The sequence below is a fragment of the Haemaphysalis longicornis genome, unplaced genomic scaffold, assembly GCF_048455015.1.
Source record: "Haemaphysalis longicornis isolate Haplotype H1 unplaced genomic scaffold, Haemaphysalis longicornis Haplotype H1 scaffold_2, whole genome shotgun sequence".
Lineage (NCBI taxonomy): Eukaryota > Metazoa > Arthropoda > Arachnida > Ixodida > Ixodidae > Haemaphysalis > Haemaphysalis longicornis.
The window spans coordinates 161,580,332-161,607,897 of NW_027526295.1; the positions used below are offsets into that span (position 1 = coordinate 161,580,332).

The 27,566-nt window shown below is 48.4% G+C and overlaps 1 protein-coding gene across 1 annotated transcript in view; it reads right to left on the minus strand.

Annotated features, from left to right (window-relative positions):
- Positions 1-27,566, minus strand: part of LOC144169409 (uncharacterized) — a 180,404-nt gene that overhangs the window by 29,385 nt on the left and 123,453 nt on the right. The window contains exons 12-19 of the mRNA XM_077698538.1: positions 19,706-19,833; positions 18,580-18,819; positions 17,495-17,605; positions 16,231-16,363; positions 12,936-13,102; positions 10,860-11,063; positions 8,451-8,549; positions 4,115-4,460 (exon numbers count right to left, since the gene is read on the minus strand). Coding sequence (XP_077554664.1) covers positions 4,115-4,460; positions 8,451-8,549; positions 10,860-11,063; positions 12,936-13,102; positions 16,231-16,363; positions 17,495-17,605; positions 18,580-18,819; positions 19,706-19,833 — 1,428 coding nt within the window. The remainder of the gene's footprint in view (positions 1-4,114; positions 4,461-8,450; positions 8,550-10,859; positions 11,064-12,935; positions 13,103-16,230; positions 16,364-17,494; positions 17,606-18,579; positions 18,820-19,705; positions 19,834-27,566) is intronic.

A 27,566-nucleotide genomic window follows, 5' to 3' on the forward strand; every position in this document is an offset into this window, starting at 1 on the left:
TTTTCTGGACAAGGTTTCTGTCTGCTCGAGTACTAGTTTGGTTTATTTTTTCCTTTGCATAAACCAATGTTGGCAGTAGCCATAAAGCACCCTGGACGGATCTGTATTGCGCCGTGGAAGCGCAGCGAAAAGACAGAGTACTTGGTTAAAAAGTATTAAATAATCGACACTTCTAATATAAATTTTCAAGAGTCCGGTGCCGGCCTCAAATGACACCTGCCGTTGATTTTGTGCATATACGTGTCGCAATGGCACCGCCAACCCGAGGAAATTTTCCGACTGCTCGCGGGCTATAGAACTGGCCACTCAAGGAGGCCCCATGCAGCCAGTGAATTGGAACTGCAATGCTTTTATAGAACATCACATATCTTGGCAATTCTCTAGCTCTACGAGCAGGCAATGCGTTTGTCGCGAACATGCAAATAACAATGCAAATGGTGCATGTACCAACATTCAAGAGTGAGTTGTCTTGCAGCGGATTTGTGCTTTAGCGTAAATGCATATCCTGCTTGCCGAAAGTCCCGACCACGAAGCTATGAAGGAATTAATTAAGCGTGAAGTAAAGGCCCAATAACTACCTTACAGCCAAATGGCGTCATGAAAGACATTCACTTTTTCCAACCTGCCGCTTTGCTCTGCCTGCAGAGCTAGAGAACGTGCCAAGGCTACATACCCTACTTATCACTCTCCACAGAAAAAGAGGTCCGCCCACTTGACATCTAAGCCAAGGAAACGACACGGCCTTCCCTCAGGGCATCTGCTAATCACAAAGAAGCATGCCACGGCATTTAGCAGCTTCGCCGTCAAGTAGACTACTTTATTACACTCCTCAGTTCTTGAATAAATACTTACTTGAATCCAACGACTAGCTGTAACAGGCCGTACTTAATTTATAAATACTGCTTGAGGTTTAACACAAAGTCAGGCACATTTCGCACTTCAATGTTACACTCAAAAGAACCAGACGAAACAGAGAATGTCAGTGAACAGTCACTGCGAATGATGAAGCGTGCTTAGGGATGGCAGCATGAAAGCGAGTTGACAGTATCGGCGTGAGTGCTCGCTTTAGTGAAACCCGGTCCCCGAGAACCATAACCTAACAGTGACGTGAAGTGAACAGAAAGTTTTGACAAGCTGCAGATGGCAACTGGGCAGCGCCCAAACAAAGTGATGTGGGTGAGTTGTGGATGACAATGGTGGCTCGGTTAAAAGCACGAAGTGACCAATGACGATGCACAAAAGAGAAGTGTCACATGGGTGTCGTGGCGGCTGATAAGCGACAATATCGCAGTTCAACTTGCAGACTTGGCGAGTGTCGGTGAATGGAGGGGGCGTGTTTGTGATGGTGTTCTGGAGAAAGGGAAAGAGACAGCTATATCGATGCAGCACTTCGGTGTGTCTGTCTGCACATGCGCGTGATGTGCCTGCCAAGAAGCTTGGTGCGCACGCGCCAGCCGAGAAAAGGGGCCGTGTGCATACTTACCGAGTTGGGCGGACGTGCTACTTGACAGCTTACTCCCCTTATTTTTGGGCCGTTTCTCCGTGCTTTGCTGGCGTGGCTGCACTGTCCTTGGTTTCCCGTTTCGGACCACGTTCGTGGATAGCACGTCCAGCGTCGAACTGCTCGCGCCTTTGACAAAGGAGGGAAGGCTCGGCGTAGCATTTCCCTGTCCGGCACCGCCGTCGGCAACGTCGGGCTTTGCCGTTAATATCGAGGCATCCGGCTCCTCGTTTTGTTTCAGATGCTCTCTTTGTTCACTTATAGGTTCACCGCGCGTGATAGAGGTCGGCGCTTTTTCCGCAACAATGTCGGAATGCTGCCCATGGACGGATAGTTTCTCTTCCGGCACTGCACCTTCACTTTGTTCTTCGAACGGCTTTTCTGCATATTTAGAAACACCACCACCCTCACCATCACCACTCGCTGTATCCACAGCTTGCAAGCCCTTGACACGCGACACCTCTTGCTTTGTTTTATCTTCGACACTGGCAGTGTCATCCGGTTCCGCATGAGATGCGCTGTTCCGTGTGTCATCCTGTGTTTGTGCTGAAATAGCTGGTTGTTGTCCTGTAGGTCCTTCTGTCGCCTCTTCGTGCACCTTTTCCTCAACTCCCTGAAGCTTAGGCGGAGCTTCCGTACTTGCCTCAGGACCACCGTTGCTAGCAGTTATAGTAGCAGAATTTTCCATTAAAATATTTGACGTGGCGCTATCAACATTCAGTGCTGCAATTCTTGCGGTTTTTGTGCGTGATCTTCCGCTCATTTTTTCGACTGGTCGGTTTGTCCTGGAAGGTGTACTGGTTGTGGAGCGCATACTGACTCTTTGTTGCCCCATGCCACGACTCGCAGGTTCGTGCGTGTTGCTCTGCGTTTTTTGTGAGCCAGAGTTAGCGTCATCGAATATCTGCAAAGTAGTCGTTGTTTCATCGCCACGCAAGGAAAGCTGGGAAGGTTTCTTAGCCAACTGGCTCCTCATGGAAGCCATACTGCTGCTTCTTCTGGAATCTTGGAGGCCGCTCTTTCTCACTTGTTTAGGAAGAGCTGTTTTCAAATTGTTCTTGTCGTTCTTGCCGTTACTATTTCCTTCTCCGTTCTTGTTTCCTTCTTTTGGTGTTGCTTTGCCAGCCGCGTCATGATCGGTTGCATTCGCCGAAGCCGGCAGTTCTTTTCTGGCTTTCTCGCTATCACCAGTGCCAGAACTGACATCCTCAAGGCATGTTTTTGTATTAGCAGGGTCGAATAAAGACGGCCTTGCCTCCGTCTTGTTAGTGGGCTCCTCGAAAATTTCCCGGCCAACATTGCTGTTGCTTATGGGGGCTGTGTGTAACTCCGTGGTACTGCCGGAGCTAAGCCCTTCCTCACCCTGGGGCTTCTTTTCGGGCTGAGGCTGGCTACCATCAAGATTTTCAGCGGACGATACTGGATTATCAACTTCTTGGAAAGTAGCTTCCACCTCGTGACCCGCATTTGTAGTGACGTCATCTTCAGGTTTCGGTAAATGTGCTTCGGGTCCTTCAGAAGGAGGCATGACGTTGCCATCAGTTTTCAATTGTTCCGAATGTTCCTTAACACCTGTGCCAATTGCCTCGCTAATATTCTGAGTGTCGAGGGCGCCGCTATTGTGTCTTTTTTTGCCACTGCGTCTCTTAGACCCAGCGCTCACCTTTTCCTTCTGTACTTTGGTTTTGTCTTCGCTATCATTGGTGCAGCCCAGCGGCTGTTCCTTTGGAGATTTTTCTTCTTCGTTTACTTGATTAAGGTCATTGCTACGAACTGCATCGTCGGTAGGCTGACCTACTTTATTTTTTGGGTCGATGTTTTCGGTAGTAGTCGGTGGGCTGACTTGATTATTTTTGGCGTCTTCATTTGGCGTTAGTTTGTCACCTACGTCCACACTTTCCGGAGCCTTCGTTGGTCCTTCAACACTGGACAGTTTGTCTTTTTCTTTTTGTGTTTGAGGCTTCTGTTTCTGGCTCTGTACATCGCTTGTGGAAGCAAGAGATGAAAGTTTCGTGTCATTTTTATTTTCGTCTTCCTGATGTGGCTGGCCAAGAGTGCTCACGTCACCCTCATTAGTCGTCCCATTTTCTCGCTCCGAATGTCCGCCTTCTGCGATACTTGCATTGGTATCGTCATCTTTCACTTCGTTGGTACCACCACCGTTTATCTCTTCGGTGTTTGTAATGCCGCCGCCTTCATCTGCTACAGCATTTTCTTGTTTGACATCGCTAGTGGTGTCCGCAGTGCCTTGACCAGCTGGGGGAAAGATCGTTTCACCAATTTTATATTTCCCTGGATCTCCATCCGGGTTTTCTGTTTGCGCACCTCCAGCGCCATTCTCCGCCGCGACATCTTCAGTGCCTTCTTCTCTCGCACGGAGAATATTATCTGCTTCGGCAGGCTGTCTTTCTGAGGAGGCCTTCAAGACGCCCTGCTCTGGTCTGCCTTCTTCGTTACTTCGGTCGCCACCATCGGTCCTGCGGGCACCGTCAGGTGCTTCTATGTATGTTGACCCGGGTGAGTCAACAGTATCCGTGACCACCTCCCCACCCACGTCTCCGACCACGGTAACGTCACTGTCCGGAGTCGGCGTTGTGGTATGAGAGCTCTTACCTCCTCCGTCGGTCGAGCCGCTCTCGCCAGATTCGTTACCGCCGGCTTCTCCCGTGGCCTTCTCGCCTCCGTCGGCTCCTTTCGCGACGTCGGAGCGAGCGTCTGCACTTTCCTTTTGACTGCCTTGGGCAGTGCTACCCGTGGCCGCAGCGCCGTCGAGCGCTCCTTTGTCCGCAGGCGCTGTTATGACGTCGACCTCGGTGGTTCGAGCTGATGTATCGACGCTTGCCGGCTTTGTGTCCCGCACAGAGGACGAGCGCTCGCGTGACGCAAGGTGCGCGGATGCTTGGGATCTTGATCGCCGCCTTCTGCTGCTCTTGAGGTAGAACTCTGCGGTCTTGCCTTTCTGCAAGTAAGAAGAAGGGGAGAAAGAAACTCAGTGCGCGTGTATGCCCACGGCCGAAAATAACGGCAGCAGTGCTGGCTCAAAGTCTGTTTTATGTGTAAGCATAGGTGCTAAAGCCGTGAGAGAGTTTCAGATGTGTGTGAACTCTCGGTGATAAGATAACCAATTATAGTACAACGCAAGCGCTCCCCTGGGGAGAGAGACAGAGAACAAACTTTTATTTTCCGAAGGACCTAAGTCCAGGTCCTAATTTGTGTGTTCGATTGACCGGGCCCACGTAGTACTGCAGAATGACCGTGCGGATCCAGTGGACGTTTGTGTGCGCCTGTGTGATGGGCTGAGCCGGTGCCCTTCCCTTAAGGGGGCCATGCAGACAAAATACAAGTTTGTTTTATTCAAAAGATTCGGTGTTTTCTAGTGACACCAGCGCTTGTCCGGGAGGAAATGATGCTTTATTCCCTATAAGAAAAAAATCAATTTCAGTTAAAATTTTCGTTGTCCCGCCAGATCCTGCGTTTCGTGAGATCTGCGATGCCGTGGCTAGGACAGCGCCCTATTCACACGCACGTGAGGGCGCTGTTTGGTCAGTCCCTCTAGATGGCGCCAATATACTGCGCAAGACCCCTGTCCACCTTTGCTTTGTTTCTGGCCGTATTTGCGCATGACTTGTTTTTGTTACGGTAGGTGGTAATTTTTTTTAATTACAGCGTTTGCCCTGCGGCGTAACGGTACACGAATTCCCAGGTACAGTCGCCAAAAAACGAAAAATGTTCATGCGGCCGAGTGGCCTTCAGTTCAGTGCGCAAAATCGAAGGGTGCACGCTTCGAGGCATGCTAAAATTTTTGAGGTTGCATGTCCTCGAGGTTGCGTGTCCTAATAATACGAATTTGAGCATTCCTGGAAGCATGCACCGTTCGCTTTTGCGCACTGAATTGAAGGCCACTCGTTCGCATGATCACCTTTGATTTCTGGGCGACGAACAAGTTTGCTTCGTATCGTTTCGTGAAACATGGTGCTCGCCGGACTAACAGGGTCACGTAAGCAATGTTGCTTACGCCAATCCGCTAGGGTCGTATGAGACAGCCCCAAAGCGCCAGACTGCTGTACAGCTAAAAGAAGCGTTTTGCGCGCGGTACCAACAGCAGTACGCACTGGTACTTCTACATTTACGTATGCTTTCGTAATTTCCACTGTTTACACCACCATCCTTACTGCTATAAAATGAATATGCGTTGCATTTAAGCACAAATAGCTCTTTCTGCAAGCTTATCAGCCCTTCCTAACTTGTATTTGCATTTGGCGGCCCCAGCCAGTCGTACAGCTATGCATATTATGTCATTTGTTCTAGTGCGGAAATTAGCTAGTTAGTCACATGGCCATTCATTTTTTTCCTAATTATATAGCTTATTGGAGGGAATTTTCCGTTAAAAGTGGTCTCAGCGTGATTCTAACTAGGTCACCCGTCGAATAAACGAAATTGTGTTTTCTCTGCACGGCCCGTTTAAATCAGGCAGGAAATCACTCGAGCGGTAGGGCGGGGAGGCGGGCGAGTGCCGGCGCAGCGTTTGCACGACGTCAGGGCCGAGTCAGAGGCCGGATAATTCAGAGCGCGGGTGTTTGTTCTTGCGTATGCGCCTAGCCTCAGCGATTACCAAAGGCGCGCAATGGAGCTGGATGTGTGCGCATAACTTCGCGTGGCTCGCGTAACATTGTAGCCAAAGGCACATATTCATGCTAACGAACCTACAAGGAATCTGTAACAGATCGTCTTGTTTTTTAAGCACAAAGGTTAGTGCGACATCTGTGAATCCGGGATAATCAGTCGGAGGCATCGGAGTTGATAGGGAAGAAGCGGCTGGAGGATGAGGGTGGCATGAAGTGGAGAGGAGAAGCGCGTCCGGGAGGGAATGGGTGTGCACAAGAGAAGACAAGCAACCCAGTAAAAGCGCCGCTCGAGGTCAAATCCTAAACGATTTAGATATACAAAGCAAGAAAAGCACAGCGATACGCCTTCATCAGATTCAAGCCCGCCTCCTGAGCGAATGAACAGGTAGCTGCCGACCATGTGAACATAAGTGGTAGGTCTAACTGCAGAAATCACTGGTCAGGAGGTGAACAAAGAAAGCAAAGGGTGCGGACACGCTTCCCCAGGGGGTGAACGCGTAAACCACATTCATGAAGTCAAATGTCACTATAATTTTTTTTTTAAATCGACAGCTTTAACTGAATAACCTTGGCCGGCTGAGACGCGAGAAACTCATCCGGTGTACTTCTCTCTGCGAGCATGAAAATTTTCTCATCCATCCATCGAAGCACTTTGGCGCCGAATTCGCCGAAATAATTTTATCCATACGCACGTACTTACTTGCCTACACGCGTTCCTTGTTTGCGGTTGGTGCTATGAGACAGGAATGGTGAGATTAGGCTCGGGAAGGGGTGTGTGGGGGGATGGCTACGTGATTTGGGCGCGCAACAATTTCATGGTAGTGCCTGTATTGACTACTCGCCTACTTACTTGGCAATCAGCCAGTTTGCGCCGTCCCCTTTAAAGTCACGATCACTTTATATCTTACTCCGTGGGCACGGCAGATCCTAGCGGGGCAGAGGAGCCATTAGAGGTGGCTCGGTGCCGTCAGAGCGAGTAGCGAGAGATTGGAGATGGGCTCGTGCCGGGCACGCATACATTTAATGCTATGACGTCCATAAGTCCTCGTAACCACAGAGCGTGGAGGGAACCCGTCTTGAGGGCGATTCACTATATGGCAGTGTGCACGGGAGATCACGGAAGACCCTCCAGGGGACCCGAACGCGCAGCTTCTACCTAAGGTACAGTCTAGAACAAAAGTCTGGATTCCACGCCAGCCAGCATTCGGTCGTTCGGCGGACTATGCGCGCTTCGGTCCCAGTTAAGGAGACCCGCACTCTTGTGACGGCAATGCACTGTCTTTTGGAAGCTACTCGCGCGGAATTCAGTCTTTTGCTCCCGACAGGGTATACAAGCAGGAATAGCACAGAAGGAAGCGTTTACATCATCGTCTGCGCCCACATCACCTAAAGAGCAGCCAAAACGTTGCCGCCCGCGACAGTTAAAAGTCGACTTTGTCATCTTGGGTGCTCGGTGACATCGTACACTCAGCGACACTTCAGTCTGCCGCACAAAACTTAGCGACACTAAACTCAGCGACACAACTGGGTGACATAACTAAGCGAGAAGTGGTCATAACACATCCTCGAATTATAAGATAAAGTTTGGTTGCCCACGTAGATTCTAACAGCGCAGCCGTTTCAGCTTGAGGTCCAGCCGTGTCTGGCGTCGCTCAAAACTCGGTGCAGCGAGGTTCAGAGGAAGGAAAATGCTACGCCAAGGAGTGCGAGGGAATGTGGAATGGAGGCAAGGGGACGACGAGCAGGTGTGGGGAAGCGCGCGTCGTGTATTGGCTGCGCCAAGTGAACACGTAAGCTCTGACGTGCAGGTGTTTTCTAAGTTGAGAGAGACGGCGTGCGCTTGGCGGCATCTGTGTTCGATCTACCGATTAGATGGGGTCGCCTCAGAGAAGCCAAGTCAAAGCAAGTGAAGACCACCAGCTCCGCTGTTTCCACAGTCCTCGCATCCTAATTGCAAAGGTTGCCGATTATTTTTTGTCAAGTGAGAAGTGGCCAACGAAGCATATGTGAAACAATATTTTTTTTTGCATGCAGTTGGAATGGCGGTGATGCGGTTTGGGCGAGCCTAGTGAGGAGAAAGAGGCATCTCTTACCAAAAAAAAAATCTTTTTGCTAGATATGTCGTTATTTTGTCCTCTAAATAACACGCATTTAAATCTGTGGAAATTTTTTTTTTCACGAGAATGACAATACAAGCAACGGGAAGCCACATGGAAGCGCATATGGCTGGCTCGTAACTTGCGCCCTTGTACCTGTAAGACACACACACAGTAGGCGTCTTGTGCTGGTGCCTTTAGAAGCGCCGAAGCAGTTTCATTTCTCACCTGATCCAATGCTCTTGGATCCGCTCCGCTCTCCACGAGGAACTTGTACATTTCCGGGTCCCTTCGAAGCGCTGCTAAATGCAATGGGTTCCGACCATGCTAAAACAGGAGAAAAAAAAAAGCAAGTGAAAAGACATAAATACTAATGAGTTGTTTATTCACGAATTTTTGGCAGCTAAGATACTCTTTTAACACAGAGCTTTTTTCTTCGCTCTTTTGCTTGACTACGTCAAATTGGGTAGGGTAGCAAAAAGTAAGTTACACCGCGACCGGCTTCACAGGCAACCTTCTCACGCAGCCGGAGCAAACCCGGAGCAAGTGGTCGCGTGTGTCCGGAGCAGTGACCAGCCCCAACCACTGGGCATTACAGGCAACACGTGCCAAGCGCTAACGATGCTCATCGTATAGCGAAAGAATGAGGAAACTTCGAATCGCTCCTTACATCCTGTGAAAGTACGATTAATAATTTCGCTCTTCCAAGTTATTTGTCGGGACTATACGCCAAGTTACACCAGTTTAGGCTGTGTTATTACAGTGAACGCGTCACATTGTTCCGTCTTTGCATGCCCTCTGAAGAAGAGCTTTCGTTTGGCGGATCAACACGACACGTTTATCAACTATGAAAAATCTACAGCGGCGCAAAAATTCTTCTGTACGGTCACGTAAGAAAACCCTCCAATCGCAGTTTGAAAACGGCTCTCCTTTCTCATTTCTCATCTGTAGTGGTATGCTTCCCCGGACGGTTGAATAAAGGAGGTAGCAGCGGAACATCTATAAATATCGCTGTATAATGCACCCAACTTAAATGCAACCAACATTACGTTTGGCTTTAAAAAATTATAAGTATGCGACATTTTGCTAGCAGATACGCATGAGATTTTTTTTAAAATCAAGCTTACAGACAGTGTCAAACGGGCCTTGAAGACAAAATACAACATTGTTCAATTTGAAAGGACTAGGCTTCAGCATTCCTCACTTACCTTAATAACGGCCGCTAAAAAGGTTTTTTTAAACGAAAAAAAAAAACTCTGAAAAGTACTGAAAAACTTGAATTTCGCGCTTCAGGGATGTGGTATGGGCTGGTGTGATGTAATACGGGCCAACATCAAAGAAAAACAATGTTTAGTGCTTACTGCACGTTAGCATTCAAATGCTGCAATCAAACGGAACTACTAGATGTCCCACTACAATCGCCAAGTAATGTGCTTTAGCGATGGGTTAGTTCGGCGGCCGCCAATCGCACGAACGAGATTCTGTGACGTCATAGAAAAGTTGCCGGAAAGTGGCTATGTAGCCGCCACTGCTTCAGATGTTTTCTTTAGTATCTCCATTATTTTTTCGGAGTTTGCTACAAAGTTGACATCATTGTCAGCGGGACAAAGCAATCTTGATAATGAACCTAACTTGCATTTTGCTTTCATCGATGTTCGCTTTGGCATGCTGGTGCACAGCGGTGATGCCAACTAGGAGGCTTGTAATAAACCAGTATCATAAATATTGGCATTTGAAACACGACAAAGTGGGAAAGCCACTTGCGACAAATGATGTTTGAAACCTCGGAGTGATTCGCGCTGAAAATTTTGTATTAATTCAAAAGGAAATTGAACCCTCTACTCAAAAAAATATCCTGAGCAAATCCGCCGTAGAAGAAATTTAAACTAACTCCTACGTTAATAGAAGATGGAAAAGAATATGACAATGCAAATAAGTGGAACACGCTACCTAAGGACTTTGTGTACTGTTCTGTCTGCCTTGCAATCTGCGCTGCCTTTACTGGGGCATAAAGATTCCAAGTACCGCTCGTGGTTTATTCTGAGATAATCCATTTCTCCTTGTCTGTTATTAAAATGCTGTAAGTCGTCAAATCTGCAGTGCCTCACAGGCCTTGTCATTGCGCGTTATGTGGGAAGCGTGTAAAGCGTGCAGATGAAAACTTCTACCTTTGTTTTTATTTGTTGAGATTTTATTAATGCTACGTATTTCCGTTACCGAGCAGCGTTCAACGGCCGTCTGTTGCGTTTTATAGCTGCTGTCTACCTCTGTAGGCAATGCATCCGCCCATGTGTCCCCAAAGAGACCTGAAAAGCTGCTAAAAATGAATGAATGAATGAATGAATGAATGAATGAATGAATGAATGAATGAATGAATGAATGAATAAATAAATAAATAAATAAATAAATAAATAAATAAATAAATAAATAAATAAATAAATATTCAACTTCGCGACTTACCTGCATTCTACCGCGACTTTTCATTTTAACCATTTTGAACACGGTGTTACTATTACCTTGGGAAGAACTAAGGAAGATTATCAGTTAGATGATCAGTTAGTCACGCCGGCAACGAGTCGCTACAGTTTCTTGCCAGCGTTTGAAATCATAACGTAGACACTAAGGAGCTGTGCTCACCGGAGCCTTGAGGTTGATGGCGGCCGGGAAGGCCTCCAGGATGAGCCTGGCCGCCTCCAGCTGCCGCGCTTCGATGGCCGCGTGGATCGGGTGGCAGCCCAGGTCGCTGCGTGCCCGCAGAAGCTGGGCGTCCGATGCCGCCAGCTCCTTGAGGCGCTCCACGTCGCCCCGGCTGATGGAGTCGTGTACGTCGCTCACTTGGTGCTGCGAAGGGCGCAAGCATGACAACGCGCGAAGCATTCGCGCTGAAAATGCGGAAATGCGAACGAACCAAGAAACTTTTCACGCGTAGCATTCCTTGCTAAGTGCCCCCCCCCCTCCCCCCACCTTAGCTTCGACCGTGTAACGCCCTGCATTTCCACAAAAATGCAGATTTGGCGGAAGCAACACCTGTAATCACTATATTAGCGCAAGTAGGGGTAACTGGTTGAACAGTATTTTGACAAACCAAAAATACCAAAAATAGAAAAAAATAAAATGTTTTTACAAAATGTTTTAAATGTTTTACGTTTTACAAATATTTTTACCAAATGTTTTTACAAAATCAAAGATATGCATCTTATACAACCGAAGAATAAACGAAAACAGTCTCTGACAGCGGCATAAGAATGCTACGCTTAGTAGAAAATTCTCTGAATTCCGGCACATTTGTTTAAAGTGAAGTTTCCTTCTTTTTTTCTCTCGGGTTTATTGGTGCTGCTTCTTTTTGGGCTGGTGACCCCCGAGTTTTATCTTGCAGCATATAACGCTGAGCGGCCTCCCGGTGCCCTGAAAGCGACTTACGCCACGTGTGCGTGAGTGGGAGGGGCGTGTCGCCCGCGGATCTTGCACCAGATAACCTCGGCCTCCCGGTACCAGCCCCGAGTATCCGGCCGGGGAAGCGGCTGCTACCAGAGCGCTCAGGGAATCCCCTGTTCATGTGTGCACCACGTTCTCACCGCTTGCAGCTGGTGGGGTCTTCGCCACCAAGATTCAGACGATACACGTTTCTCGTTACGCTTCGAGTTTCTGGACGGAATCGCCCCTTCTCACGGGTCTGAAGGATCAACAGTTACGCCAAGGACACTAACACTTAGAAAATGCCGCACGCAAATTCATTACAGCCCAGGTGTGCCACTGACAAAGCTTCAAGTTGCGAGGACTAACCCTTATTCCTGCGATCAGCAACTTGTCTTTGCCTGTCAGCAAAAACTGCCGGATGTGAGGCACTATTACCAATACCCCAATACAAGTTCCTAATTTCCATGCGTCACTGCCTCCTACTCCGTGGTACTGGTTAAGTATTCCGGTACGTTTTTAGCTGCCACTGCATGAATTCGATTCTAAGTTTGGCAAGCGAGCTTTCTGTGTAGCTTGATTTCAAAGGTCATGAAATGCCGTTATGTGAGCGCGTAGCGCAGCGTCGTATAAGTACAGGCCTCAGGGTATGGGGAGTATACTTGAATATCGTCTCTTACTCCTATTATATACATTTCACGGTGTCCAATTTTGAACCTGTGTGTGCTCCGTACGGCAAGGGAACAAGGTGCAGCCAGTTTTGTCGAATTCGTTACAAATTTCTTCGCAATCTGCCTCCTGGTTCCGTGTTCTGCCCTTTCTAGAGGTACACTACTTCCGTAAAAATTGGAACTGACCCTGATATATATGCTGTCTATGTTTCCTCCGGGTTATACATGAAAGATGTCCACGCATACCACATTTTCGCACATATAACACCCCCTGCATGTAATCCGCATCCCCACTTTCAACCCGCTGGAAAAAAAAGAAATCCTCTCGTATTGCCCACACATTTGATATAGGAAAGGCTGCACCAAAGCTACTGCTCAAGCAAGACATCACATACTATGTAGACAGAAAAAGCGTATATTTAGCGAGTAGAATAAGTCACAATTCACTCAGTGCCACTGCAAGTCCTCGCTGTTATACACAAGGTCCTCTTCACGGCACAACGCGCATTGCAGTGAAGGGAAAAAAAAAAACCCGCGTACTATTTGCACCCCTACTTTGCCGCTGAAATTTTCGCAATTTTGGTGCGGGTTATACGCGCGAAAATACGGTATACGTGCGATGACTCACCAAGAACTGGGGCAATCCCTTGAGCAGGTGGCGCACCTCTTCGTTCCAGCTGGTCCGGCCCAGAAGGTGCCTGCCGTGACCTTCCAGGATAAGCTCGCGGATCTCCGCCGGGTCGCCCTTCTGCAGCGCCGCCGTCAGCTTCCCGTTCACAGCCGTGGACGCGTAAGCTTCGGAGCAAGAACATCCACCAATCACACGGCACCGGAGAAATAAATGATTTTGAGATGACTTATATTAACCGTTGGCGAAGTGCCCGTAAAACGTTTTAACAACTGAGCTGCTTAAACTTGAACTCTGCCCGTGCGGATCGTTTACAGAAAAATTAGCCCCATCTTCCCGAAGGGAACGCTGAGTAGATGCGGAGCATCTCGGGGTTCCGTTGTGTTTCCGTTCTGTTCGTAGAACTTCATCGGAAGAACGGAGTGAAGTGTAGTCAACCGCAGCAAGCGCTGAACTGAACGCGCGCAGCGCGCTACCCGATTTACATTCAAGGTTGAAGGAGAGGAGACGAGAGGAGGAGAGATACGCAAGCGCCGAGCATTCGGTCTGACGAAGCTTAGGGTCCGCCGCTCGCTTCAAGCGTTTGCGCTCCGCGTCGCGTGCCCTTCGCTGCGCAGCTTTGTCTTCAGTGGACGTAGCGTTGCTGTTAGTTTGTGGGGTGGTGCTGACGCTTGCTTGCGCCAACCCACTAACTGACGGGACTGTTGCTTCCATAACACTTCATCGGAAGAACGGAGTGAAGTGGAGTCAACCGCAGCAAGCGCTGAACTGAACGCGCGCAGCGCGCTACCCGATTTACATTCAAGGTTGAAGGAGAGGAGACGTGAGGAGGAGAGATGCGCAAGCGCCGAGCATGCGCCGCGAAAGCAGAAGCGAGAACGCGGGAGAAGCGAAAGCGCAGCTGGTACGAGAGAAGAAGTGGCGGGAGTATCGCGCAGCTGTGGGAGAGAGGGAAGGAGGAGAGTTGCGCATGCGCAGTGTGAGTACGGACGCCGACGCGGGACATGCCCTGACTATAAGATGCTCCGCATCTAAAACTCCCCTGGCCAAAGTGGAGAGGGAGATATGCTTGGCCAAGAAGTGCGAGGGACAGTGGCGAAAAAGCAAGGGGTTGGGAGTGCGCGCCTCAAGAACAGAAAAACGCTTCAAGTGATCGGTATCCAACATGGGTCCCTCGAGTTACGAAATCGGCGTCTATTGGATTGCACTTTCATCCCAATCGCAGCGCATCGCATTTGCTTAAGGTTCGTAGCGCGGGCGTCGCCTTTCGTCTTTGGCTGAGTGGAAATTGACTTTGGCTTCGGACTTTGGAAGTTTAGATTTTGGACCTTAGGAGGGTGGATTGTGAACGTTGATTGAACTCAGACTGCATGGAGAAAGCTTCAATTTTACACCATCTTGCTCTTAATGGAGTAGTGACACCAAATTTGTGTATTTCGTTTTCTTTTTTTTTTGGGTTTCGAGCTGTCCGTGTTACCCCATAAATCATAACGCAAGAGTTAAAAGTGGCCAAAGCGCTGCCAATTATAAATTACAGCCTTATTCACAGGATAAATTTCGGCTTGGGCCGCGATACCCCGAGAGCAAGCGCGAGGACTCTACGGCGGCCATGACGCCAGATTTCTTGTTCAAGCCAGAAGGCAACCTTTCCCGACCCCACTTCCTTCCCATTTCAATAAAAAATTAGCTCCGCTGCATTCAGCCGGTCTGAAACCGCAGAGAGTGGCGCCCGAAGGGGCGAAACAGGACAAAAGACACGACTACCCCACGAAAATGTTTGCTTTTTGGTGTTGTCGGTTTTGTTCTGACTAATATGTGCGTCGCTCGCTGTGAGGAAAGGGACAGACCACTCCGGGTTAGACAGGCAGGACGATTCTGTGTCCCACCCCTCCACCGGCGGTTCTTACGCCACAGAGCGGCTGAGCCGGGCGTTTCCCCGGGTCTTTCAAAACTGCGGCAATAATATCCATTCAAAATTTCTTCCAAGCGATGTTTGACTTCCATAATCGTAGGAAAGCAACTTAACAGCTTCATAAAGCGAACCATACCAGTTATTAGAAATAGAACTTTGGTGTGAGTACTCCTTTAAGAAAGGGGCCGGCTTAACAGAAGCCGAGTTAAAGAAGACGAGTTGAAGAGCACCAGCTCCGCTGCTGCGTCCCTCAGTTTTCGCGTTCATTTGCGAAGGTGGCCGCACTTTTCAACACACTCATCCACATCGCAAATCCTCAGTGTACCTCGCACAAACTGCTAAACTCATTATCAACCCGCCGCGGTGGCTCAGTTGCTAAGGCGTTGCGCTACTGAGCACGCCGCGGGTTCGATTCCCGGCCGCGGCGGCTGCTTTTCTGATGGAGGCGAATAGCAAAAACGCCCGTGTGTACGAGATTTCGGCGCACGTTAAATATCCCCAGGTGGTCAAAGTTAATCCGGAGCCCTCCACTATGGTGCGCCACATCGCATGCGTTGCGTCGGCGCGTTAAACCCTACAATCAATTATACTCATTATCAAAAAAAAACAAACAAACAAATAAAACAACCCGAAAAACCGTTCGGAAAGGCGAGTAAGTTGACAGACACGGGCATTGTCAACTTCCTTGTGCTTCAGTCCCGTTTCTTCGCCAAGATTATTAAACAACTAGCTCGACTTCTCACTTTCGAGCAGTTCGGTAAAAATAAATAATCCCGGATGTTAAAACATTTAGTGCCGTCGCCGGGTGGCGGCTACCCAACTTTTCAGCAAATATAAGGAGACGGGACGCTTCTGGATTTAATGTTTACTTTCGTTGTCAGACTTGGTAAAACCAGCGACCAGTAGCACCGTTGCTAGAGATGTATCACAATTTTTTAGGTCATGCGCTCCAAATTTTAGAGGCAAAGCCCCTTTGGGCCTCTGGCTGTTGGCGTCGAATGTCGTCGTCGTAACCGTAATCTCATGTAGGCAGGGCACTAAAACACTGGGACGCTCGTTTACGCATCGCGCTAGAACGCTCCGTGCTTAAACACACAAGACTTTTACAGCGAAGCTGTATGCCGCTACCCCCTAACGGTTTCATATCCGTTGGCAAAAACGCAAAGACGCCAAGAATGCGCTTATACACTGCATGCTTCGCACCTGTCCAGGTTTCACATTAGTGGAGATGGCAAGAGAATTTTTTTAAGCTGTTCCAAAGCTTTGAGTATTCTCAGCGCAGTCAAACTGCGCAAAGCGGAGAAAGCATGCAGTCCGGCGCAACCTCGCGCACACCGGTCTGCGGATGAAACCTGTGCGAAAGCGTCGCGGCCGTGAACTCACCGTTCTTGCGGGGCTTGGAGCCTGGTGGTTCGGACAGGCTCCTGGCTTTTGTCCTGGCGCTGCTGGAGAGCTGCGCAACTTCAGGCGCCATCGGCAAGTGGTGCGTTTTGTAGTACTCGGATGACTTGCCTCTCTGCGCATGAACGCGAAGATGATACCGCATATGACGCAGCTGGTGTGTACATGTCAAGAAACAATTGAGTGTGCTCGGAGGGCACCCACTTGGTGCGATTGAGTGGTTCTTGAGTTTGGGAGAACACGCAGCCACAACGTGATAGCAGTCATGGTGGTGTATTTTAGTTGCTTGCGGAATGTTTTTACTGCGTCAAGATAAATGGTATGTTTTAGAACAGCAAGAGCTTTTGGTGCTGATTTTATAAATCAAGAAGGCAGCTCCTAAACGAGCTTCTCCTGCAACAATATATTTTCTTTCTGAACATCACGAACTGGAACATCATTTACCAGATATTCTGCAAGTCACTTGGGGTGCAAGAAACCGTAGAGTCTTTGTAGGTAACCATTTTTTAGTTGTTTGCCTATTCCGCACGCCGACTTTCAGCGGAAATTCTATATCAGGTTGAATGCTTGTAGACACATGTTGTTGTTACCTTTTTGCCGTACGTCGAATAATTTCAGTCTAACCTCATATTTAACGCAGTTGTAATAAAAATTGCAGCTTTCTTGCAACCATTGCGGGAGTGTGAAACTGCATGCTCGAGTCCATACTGTACGTCTATACGAGAAATTGAACTGTATGCGAGTGCAGGTTTGGTTAGCGTAGCAAATGTCGTTTTCGTTCCCACTGGCACACTGAATTCCTTCCTATTTGAAAATACCCAAATGTAGTGACCGGCATTGCGCCTGTTTTCACGTTTGATCCCCACAGGAGCATTTCAGGTCATTAAAAATTACCGCGAGAAATGAGCTCATTTTTCTCAGACGCGTTTGGACCATCGCCATACCGTAAACAACTAACACCCCAAATGTCGGATACTCCGCAACATTTCGAGATTTTAGTAGATGATTTCAGCGTCCTAGCACAAACAAATTACAATAAATTATGGCGGTATATGCACTGCACACTCTCAGACATGTTTAGCGTAATATCCATCAGCTATACGACTTGTTCTCACGCTGTTCGTTCATTGCATTGCCGCTGTGCCACACTCATTTCAACAACGTGAGGCAGACGTCCACAAACACAAATTCACTGACATCCATTGAAAACTCAATATGCTATTGACCGGTCAGTTAGGCCACTCACGTTGTCTCTGATTCTGGGGTCCGAGCCGTTCTGCAACAGCAGCCTGTACATGTCAGCACGACCACTTCTACGCGAAGCTGCCGCCGCGTAATGAAGTGCCGTACGCCCTTCCTGAAAACGAACGGGGTAACATGTAAAATAGTCACAACAATCCCCGATAACAGAGCACTGCTCTCTTTCGAGCACAAAGAGTGGAGAGACGCTCTAGAAATATGGAATTTGCCTCAATTCTTACGCAAATTTCCTTTGCTGCATGGGCCTGCGGCTTTGGAAGGTTCTTGAGTAGCTTAAGTAGAGTGCTCTGCAGCAAAGAAGTCATAACCAAAGGGGGCTTTAACGAACGCCCGTATATTGTGGAAGCAAAAAACAAGCAACTAGGTACTAGTCTCCGGAAGCGAGCGCGGCGTTTGCATGGCGCTGCCGTCGATGACTACGGGCAACAACGCTTACTTCGTGCGAGCGGCCGCAGCAATTCGCCCCGGCAAGACACCGCCAAGGCAGCAGTTCCAAGCGGGATTCAATTGCCTCTTCACGCGTGTAAGGGTCTAAACAGAGTTCACTGCGCTACTAGCAGTTGGCGTTGTTATAAAAAACGTGAAATAAAAGCCTAAATATATGTCTTCGTTTTCCCCCTTGGACAAGGATTATTGGCTCCCTAACAGAAATTTTCGCTACGGCAGTCGTACCCAAAATATAATACGGTAAAATAAAGTCAGTACTTTATACATTTTTAGTTCTTTCCTTACGTTCAGGTCTGCTAGGGTGGAGGAGTGAAATCAACACCAACTACCTTACAAACAGCCCAAAATTGAAGTGTGAACCGGAAATAATTCCGGTTATTTCCAGTTCACAAGTAAAAAAAAACGGCTTCCACCAGCCCTGTAATAGAGGCGGGGTTGGTTAGCTGATTTTCAGTGCACATAAGGCATTGGGTATATGATCAGGGGCCTCCTTTTCGAACCGCTGCTGGTTGCAGGCCTACAGCACAAATATTGACCACAGCTACCCCAACATAAGTGGTTGGGGTAGAGAATATAGAGGAAGCAAGTGCTGTAGTTACATGGCTGTAGTTACAGGGCACTCACCCTGTCCCTGGCATTGATGGTCTCCGGAAAGCGGTCGATGAGCAGGCGCGCCACGTCGTGTCGGCCGAGCACGACGGCCCTGTGCAGCGGCGTCATGCCCAGGTGGTCTCGGGCCAGCGCGTAGTCGGGGCTCTGCAGCTGGCTCTCGAGCGCCCGCACGTCGTCTTCGGACACCGCCCGGTGGATGGCACGGATGCGCTCCAACAGCTGCGGCACGTCCCGGCGCAGGTACTGCTCCACCTGGAGGCCGAGCAGGAGAAAGGGGATGGTGGGGCAGTCCAGAATGCACAACCCAAAAACCTCCTACACGACACTACAAAAGATTGCCACGTCGCGTCGTGCGGCTGTGAACTGGAGGCATCGAACCAGAACGAGTAGCTATGAAACACCTACTGGACTCTCCATCTTCAACTTTGCAAATCTATGCTTTTATTTCTGCTCTGTCTTATAAGCCTTTTGTGTTTGAACGTAAGCGTAGGACGGCAATTTAGCCGTAGTATCGCATCATACTGCCTCAATTTCTCACTGCACGTTTGAAGCTGGTTACATTACGCTGCTAAAAGGTGAGATACCCATTTTAACCTGCGTCGACGCCTTGCACCTGCATGCGGATCTAGGTTATCGTCTCTCCCCATATCCCGTACGATTCGTTAGGCAGGATACTGAGATTAAACGACAGGTTTCCTCAAACCGAAGGAGTCTGCGTAATTGATTCACTGTGTAATTGTGTAACACTCTGAAATTGATTCACCATTTCGTAGCTATATGGCTACGCTGGATAAACAAGAGCTTCCCTTTTTTTTCTCGCGTGTTCCACGCAACTTTATGTCGACCTTCCATCATGGCTTAGCAGGATTTGCATTTGGTCTAGTTGGCATCCGTAGTCCATAGCTTCGTGTTGAGCAAAAAACGGACAGGATCGGTGCTAGTCCGTTTTGTGCGCTACACAAATAAATGGACTTCCAGTATGACTAGTGGTGGACGAACCGGTATGATTTATCCGAATCGATTTTGTACCCTTAGTGAAAGCAGGGCCAGGTTTCATGGGCTGTTTTCTCCTTAGAGACACATAAACACCCTTCACGGGTTTTGAGGGCGGGCCCAGTTATCGCAGTGAGCTGCTCACCTGCTCGTGAGGAGCTGACGGCTCCTGGGCGAGTCGCTGGCCGTAGCCCTCGAAGACGGCGCCTTCCAGCTTCTGCAGGTCCTGCTCGTCGATCCATTTGCGGATGTTCGCCGAGTTCACCTCCAGCCCTGCATGTGATCAGGGGCGGGGTGAAAAATTGACGGCTATTCCGGATGAGCTGATTGTATGTCCATATCTAACCATAATGCACACAGGGTACAAGCATCTATACCATTTACAAGCACTCATTCCACTTCGTATTTGGTGAAAATCCCAAACTTCGTCATGTCGGTACCCCTGCCAGTTTGCGGCGCTTTAATTTTTCTCCCGGTTATCTAAACGAGAGCAAAAGCGTGGAGCCAGTGACGTTATAGCGATGCACGCGCACTAAAGCATGTATCTAAACCACCTCATGTACCCGCGTATGAACTAACTTTTTTTTTCTGTAACAAGGACTACGCAACCTGTCGCGATAACATTTCGTGTGCGTGTGTAGCAACTGCCACGGCCGCTGGATGAGAGGCGCACTTGCGTGCGCTCTCATCCAGCGGCCGTGCAACTGCATTGCAGGCAAAAACTTCGTCGACCATTCATTGGTAACCATGCAGCTATGATTTACTTACATGTTGCCAATGCATTCTGCGTGTCAGTGAGTTTGATGCACGGAACTGAGTTTCTCCATGGCGAAGCCCCTATTTCGCCGTCACTAATATATTCAGAAATAAAAAAAGCCAGTACCTCCAGGCTGCTTCTATGCTTATTTTCCTTCCTTTTCGCCAGTGGTTACTCATTGACATGAATTTAAAGGCGTAAATAGAGCAGCCAAATACGACTGAAAAGAAAGGACACACACGAACAGTGCGTTCTGGCAATGCACGTCCTTCCTGTTAGTATTATTTGGGTGCACTTTTCACCTTTTAAATATGCTGCACTTCGACTAACTAACCCAACATCGAACCTTGTCAGAGTGTGACATAAATAAATTACGTTGCGTTCATGATTTAAATGAGTTATACGAGGCAGCTTCCCTTACCCAGGAGGAACTAATTAAAGTAATTAAAACATCATGGTTTTTAAACAACGTGAGCATGAGAACTGCACTGTGTGAAGTCCTACTCCACAAGAGCTATTTTGTTTTGTTTATTTCATTCGACGTGAAGTGGTTATCCACCAGTCCATGCCACCAGCTGATGAAGAAGGTTGTTAGGTCTGTTTTTGTTTCTAGCGTTCGTACGCTATTCCCTGTGGGCATTCCAAGTACACAGCTGCAGTATATTCCGCGTATATATAGCAGAAATAATAATTCTTCGAAATAAACGAAATCCTGAGGATTTTTTAACAAGTTCCAAACGACGCATACACGGTGCAGACCCCTGAGCTTCGCATCAACCAGAAATACAGCCGCTGGAGAGGCAGAGCTTGGGCTACATCGTGTGCTTCGATAGCAGACGTTCGACAGCAGGATAGAAAAATGCACTTACAAACAATTTGACGCGAACTTGAAATACGACTATTCCCATACCCCTAGCTTCCCGCCGGCCGATTTATGTCGAAGGTGCTACGGCGTCTTCGGTCCACTACCGGGACTTGGATGCTCCATGGGGACCGCACATAATGGTTTCGTTTATCAGCGGAGCGTCCAACAACTAAATAATCACGGCCAGAAAGTTACAACCTTTTTCTTTTTCTTCTCCACCTTTACGGAAATGGAGCATACCACTGAGGAGATTGGCCAGGGCTTGAAGGGGGATTGGCCAGGGGAAAGGCAGCTAACAATTCTTAGCTTCGTTCTTCTGCTTTTGCTTTTCTTTTTCTTCTTCTAATGTTCCTCCTCTCTTTTCCTTCTCCTTCTCCTTCTTCTCCTTCTCCTTCTTCTTCTCCTCCTCCTCCTCCTCCTCCTCCTCCTCCTCCTCCTCCTCCTTCTTCTTCTTCTTCTTCTTCTTCTTCTTCTTCTTCTTCTTCTTCTTCTTCTTCTTCTTCTTCTTCTCTATATTACGGTACATGCCCACATTAGGGTATTGTTAATTTATCGTATTATATTCCTTAAAAAACGTTCAATTTTCTGCAGAATGAATGCGAGGAATAGGAAGGAACGAGGAAAATGTATTGATGTATAAAAGGAGTGCAGTCGTGAAACAAAATTATGCCTAAATCTAAATACTGCTACAAGAATGCTTATTGAGGAAGGAGACTTCCTGAAACGAAATAGTTTCTGGCTAGAACTAGGACGTGCAACTGTTTGGGAATATCTCAGTTTATTTTTGACGCCCGAAATGGTGTGGGAGGAAGGAAGATGTGTTCTAGTGAGTTCACAAAACCACCTGTCACACAGAGAATATGGAAATGAATGCATTAATGCATATGACATCGGAAGCATTAGTTCACTCAGCGGGTCGAAATGGTAGTGTCGGGACAAAGATAGGTACACGAAATGTCGTATGGTGCAACAAAAGTTGAATGGTAAAATATTTCAAGTGGAAAAAAAACCTGGGCAAACTTAGATCCGGCTGGGAATCGATCCTAGCGTGTATAGAATGCTACACAAGCACGCATTCCCAGAGTCCCGACGGATAGATAACTCTAGCTGACTAATGGCCGTATTCTCAGTCTGTCCTCCATGAGTTCCCTCGACTCGGCTGAATGGGAGGGTACCGCAATGCTTTTACATGCGCAAATTTATTCCAAGGATTTCCTCGACTGGTGGCTAGAGTGGCGGAGGGATGCGAATACGAGGGTAATGGTGGACTTTAGACGTTGGCGCCTCAGGCTTTAAAAAGTGCTTTCGGGGCATGCACTGAGGTGTCCACAAGTAATTTGAGAGGAAAATCACAGAAGAAAGAATTGGCGAATAAAAAATACATTTCCTAGGAATGACATCCTTGCTTGGTGCGCAACAGTAGCTCTCTATGCACTGAAACCTACGATCGTGTGGCGCTGCCACAACAGATGGCGAATGGCGATGCCAACACGGGTGGGTTCCGGCATGATGTTAGGCCTAACGTCACGCATCGAACTCTAACGTCGGAAACCGGAACTCACAGCTTGACGTTGCTTGGGTACGTCGTAAGTATCAACATTAACTAATGTTAAGGCTGACAAGGGGGATTGGCCAATGCTTTGAGACAAGTAAAAAACACGCAAATAACATCATGATGACACAGAGGACACGTGACTTAAGCCTACGCCAAGTGCGGGCAATTTAGCCGGGGTCTACATGGTTTATTAGTGATCCATCTTTACGACGACCTTCATATGCCCATACGTCCCCTCTTTAATGCCCATGGCCCTGATGGTGTAATAAATAAATATGGACTGAACGTCCCTTCCGTACTTCCAATGCTGGCCACACGCCCCTTCCTTTCCATTAAAGATCGCAACAACAACAACGCCAACCTTCGTATTCACGCCGCTACCTCACGCAGAGACAGCGGTGTCAGGCAGCTCTCCAGGCACTATGACGGGACGCACAATACATGCACATTCGTTCCGCAACTAGATAATATTGCTTTCCCATTGAGTACTTAAGATTGCTCAGGTATCCTTGCATTTTCAAATACGATAGCCTTTCTCGGGCGATTTAAACGCAGAAATTTGTCTGTCTGTATGTCTGTCTGTCGTTCTGTCTGTTTATCTGTGACTCGATTCAGCCACCCGGCCAGAGTGAAACCAAATGTGGGCAATACTCTTATACACTACGCCTAAGTCCGGTGTCAGTGTTCATGTCGACATTGTTGAAGAACAACAAGACATTACGCAAATATAAGGCAGCAAATCAATACATAAGGGATATTTGAAGTGTTCCTTTATTAAAAAAATGATCGATGCTTGGTTTTTGCGATGGCAAAGGAAATACTACATCAACGGCCGAAAACCGTCGTCTGCTGTCGCAGGCGCGACTTCCTGGCGGCACTTAAGAAATCAAACGGCAATAGCAACGAAAGGTTCCACTATATGGGATCCGCGTTCCGCTTGGAACGCTCGTGGAGTAGAGAAACGTGGTTCTATAAACGTTGTAGTCGGGTGCTTACGCACGTATCCGCCGTACCGCAGTGCCGGAATCGAGACACCTGACATGGAGTAGTGGAGCGCGGAAAATTTAAATTGACTTGAGCAAACCTCTACCGTGTTATCTTGGGAGGAGTGAGACGAGAGAGGAACAGCATCAGAGTTGAACGGGAAAGAGAAGGGAGGCCTTTACTTGGCTGGGGCGCCAGTGGACTATCGTCTTTTGGTGACATTTGCAACGGAAGGAGCAGATACGCGGCCATTTTTTATCATTGTGGTCTTTTCAGCCGTATTCCGTCTTTTTGCACAGCTTTCTTCAGTCAAGATTTTTTCATGCACCGTATCTGACTTTCTTCCAGTCCATAACTTGTCGCCAAAACGCAACTGCAATCGTAACTTGTGGACCCTCGAAATTCGTAGACATGCGAGTTGCGCTTATTTTACGGTGTACTCTCTCAATTTGGTTTTAACACGTTTAGTATCGGGTTTGAGTAACTTGAGCCAAATTTAAAGTGCTAGCTTACCAGTGGTTTCCTTCTGCGAACCATGGTGTCAAGTAGGACACAGTAGTGCAAGTAGTTGAAACACACTTAAAGTTGACCTTGGGTATTTAAAATTATCTACTAATTCTTCTGACCTCACTATATGCCCGGGAAAAAAAAGAATCGGAAACCACCCTGTACGCCTGAAGGGGGTCGCTTAAACGAACTGCGGGTTTCAACAATTCTCAAACAAGCTCGAATGTACGGTTGCAAACTATCGCGTCATTTGTCTCCATGGTAAATAAAAGTTAGTGGAGCGCTCCCTGCGTGCATGCACTTCAGCGACACAGGCACCCATATCAGCGCCTATACAATATGCTATCGGACCACCTACAGCTCTCGATAGTACGGGGTATGCTAGGATTACATTCTAGCCACTTGTGTATAATCAATGGAAAAGCTAAAGAGGGACGTACTAGAGCGCTGCAAGGTTTGAGCAGGGCAGTACGTTGGGAAAACAATTTCGAAGATTCCACCAACAGCGCCGTTTTGTGAAGAGGCGAAAAGGTAGTAAAACAAGACGGCAGGAAAGTGAAAAACACTTTATTCGTACGTGTGCTTCCGTGGATTCCCGCAAAACACGTGAAGAGCTTCGATCGAGGAAATACCACCACACCGTCTTAGTCCTCGTACATCACAGGTCGTGCTTTCTTTTCTATCGGTAATCATCGGTTAGCGAAGTTCACCACCACTAGAAGGCACAAATATCGCTACGAATCGTGGTTGAACGTTCTGGAGGTGCCGTCTCAGTCGCGTCACCAAAACGAGCACGCCCTTGTTGGGTTCAGCCGGGAGCCCACCGGGCAGTTGAACGCCTCGGCGAATGGAAAGAAGCGGGAGAGGGCCACGTTGACGCGAAGCCTTGCGGGCACCCGGATCTTGTAGCGCAGCCTCTTGCGAAACATGTCCGCCGTGCTGTTGGGCTCGCAGAGCGTGCTCGCCCAGTTGAGGAAGAACAGCTGCCTCACGGTCAGCTCGCGCGGCTGGCCCGCGATGGCGGCGCTCGCGTCGCCCTTCTTGACCACGCGCGAGTAGACGTTGTACAGCGGCCGCAGCACGGCCCCGTCCAAGACGTTCTCCTCGAGGAACAGCGCGGCGGCAAGCCCGTCCCTCAGGTAGCGCCTCACGGCAACGCCGAAAGTAGCCTGCAGCCAAGGCCACGTTTCTTTTTCATTTTTCCTCGAAAACCTTGGAATTTTTTGAAGAATTTTAGTAGTTTTGCGCACTGAAGCTAGGCATGGGCTATGATGCGCACCGTAGTGATAAAGTCCGCGTTAATTTGGATCATACTGGGGTCTTTAACGTGCGCCAAAATATCATCACACGGGAGTTTTTGCCGTTCGCCTTTAGCAAAAAACTTGGTGATAGCCCATGTTGAGTTGGCGCTGTTTTACTAAACAGGTTGTGCGCTATAATCAACCTACACCCCAGCTACGATGTGCGCAGTGACGAGGGTTGAAGATTTTTGGAAATCAGAGTTGATGAAAGGTAGCAAGCGTGCAGAGATGTTTTGTGCACGCTCGCTATACCCAGTGGCAAAGTACAAATACGGATGGTATAACGACGGAGCATCGTGTGTCATCGATATCGATCTCTCCTTATGGAGAGAACATGCCTGTGGGTGTTGCCGTGCCTCAGAGGTTTTATAATAAAATTAGCGTTATCGGAACGGGGTCCAAAAAGGACCAACATGAAATATATTTTTTTTTTCAAACGAAAACATATGGCATGCATCACAGCGTCCCTCAACCCACCTCATCCCAGCCTCCATTTCTGAGTAATAATGAGTTGGCGTTTTTACAGCCCCACACACCACGCGAGGTAAAAAAATAACACCGCAATCGAGGTGAACCGAGAAACACAAGTAGACCACTAATTTTATATTTTTTTAAATCTATGGACATATTCACCCAACAGAACAATTTACCAAATTATTGTAAGTTTGATATTTTCTGCATCTGGGTTCGTGGGCTCTACGGTGCTCAGAAACAATTTCTCTTCATTACGCACTGTTCCAGGCACAGGGTCGGCACTGTCTAGTATACCTTTTCCAGTTTCTCGCTTTTGTACCGCTGGTTGAACCTTTTTCACACGTTTTACGAACTGGCCTACCACTGCCCACTTCTGCGGAATGTGTTGTCTGTTTTATGATCAGGTAGTCGCAGCTTATTTGCGCTCAGGAACACATCCTTTTTACGAAGGAAGGGAGAGTCAATTTTTGAAATTTCTCATTGCAGCCACCCGTTATTGGCGCTTGCACAAATCCCCCCGAGGATCATCATACAACTACGAAAACTTCTCACGTGTATTTGGGGTATAGTTTTTTATAACTAGACCAGGAACGCAAAGTACAGCCCTTTGATTTTCGCAAAGCTGTTACAATTTATGTTATTTCAGGGAGTAAACCGCAAGCTATGCTGCAGAGTTATTTGACACCGCACGCACCTTTACACGAAAAAATTACTTGAGTGGGCTATGTGCCTGGTACATTAGCCGAAATAACTGGCAAGATGGGCTGGCCGAGTCAGTACCTGGCGATTCTACACAGGTTACTTCAAGTTAATGTATTATCCGATGTAACACGCATCCCGGAAAGAGAAATAGGCATCAAGTAGTGATCTCCAAGAGAAAGTATGCTACATTACGACTACGGTTCTCAGCAGACCACTCTCCCAACAAAAAGCGTCCTTGCCTGCAGGCACCTCGCCCTTCCCAGGAACCGGTCCTCTGACGTCGACGACCACCAGCTAAGAAGATCGCCGTCCGCGTTTACGGTGCTGCCACGGACGTCTATCACCGAGAACATTCCCCGCAGTAACTGGCCCAGCAAGAAGGGCACCGCAGTGTGGTCGAAGCGTCTGGATATGGCCGCCACGAACGCCACGGTAGCCGGAGACATGGACACCACGTTGTTATAGACGTCGTACGAGAATCCCGCCTGGAATGCACTCTCGGTCGGCAGCAGCGGTTCGTGAAAGTACGTCAGATTCGCCGTCGACCAGTAGTGGGCTCGCAGAGTCCTCATGAGCGTGTAGTACGTCTCCAGGATAGTCGTGCCCCCACCATCGGGCATTAGGATGGCCGCCGCGTACAGCAGCGGGTAGGGCAGCTCCAACTCTGCGCGCTTAGGAGCAAGCACGACTCGCAAGCGGTCAATCTTGAGCACGGCCCTGTCCGCTTCCTCCTGCGAGAGCCATGGGGCTGTGGCGGCACTCTGCCTCATCTCGAAGCGCGCCAGCTCTTCCATCTGCCGCAGGTCGTCGGCGATTTCACCGGAAATGATGCCCGGGACACTGCGAATGACTGTGGCCCAA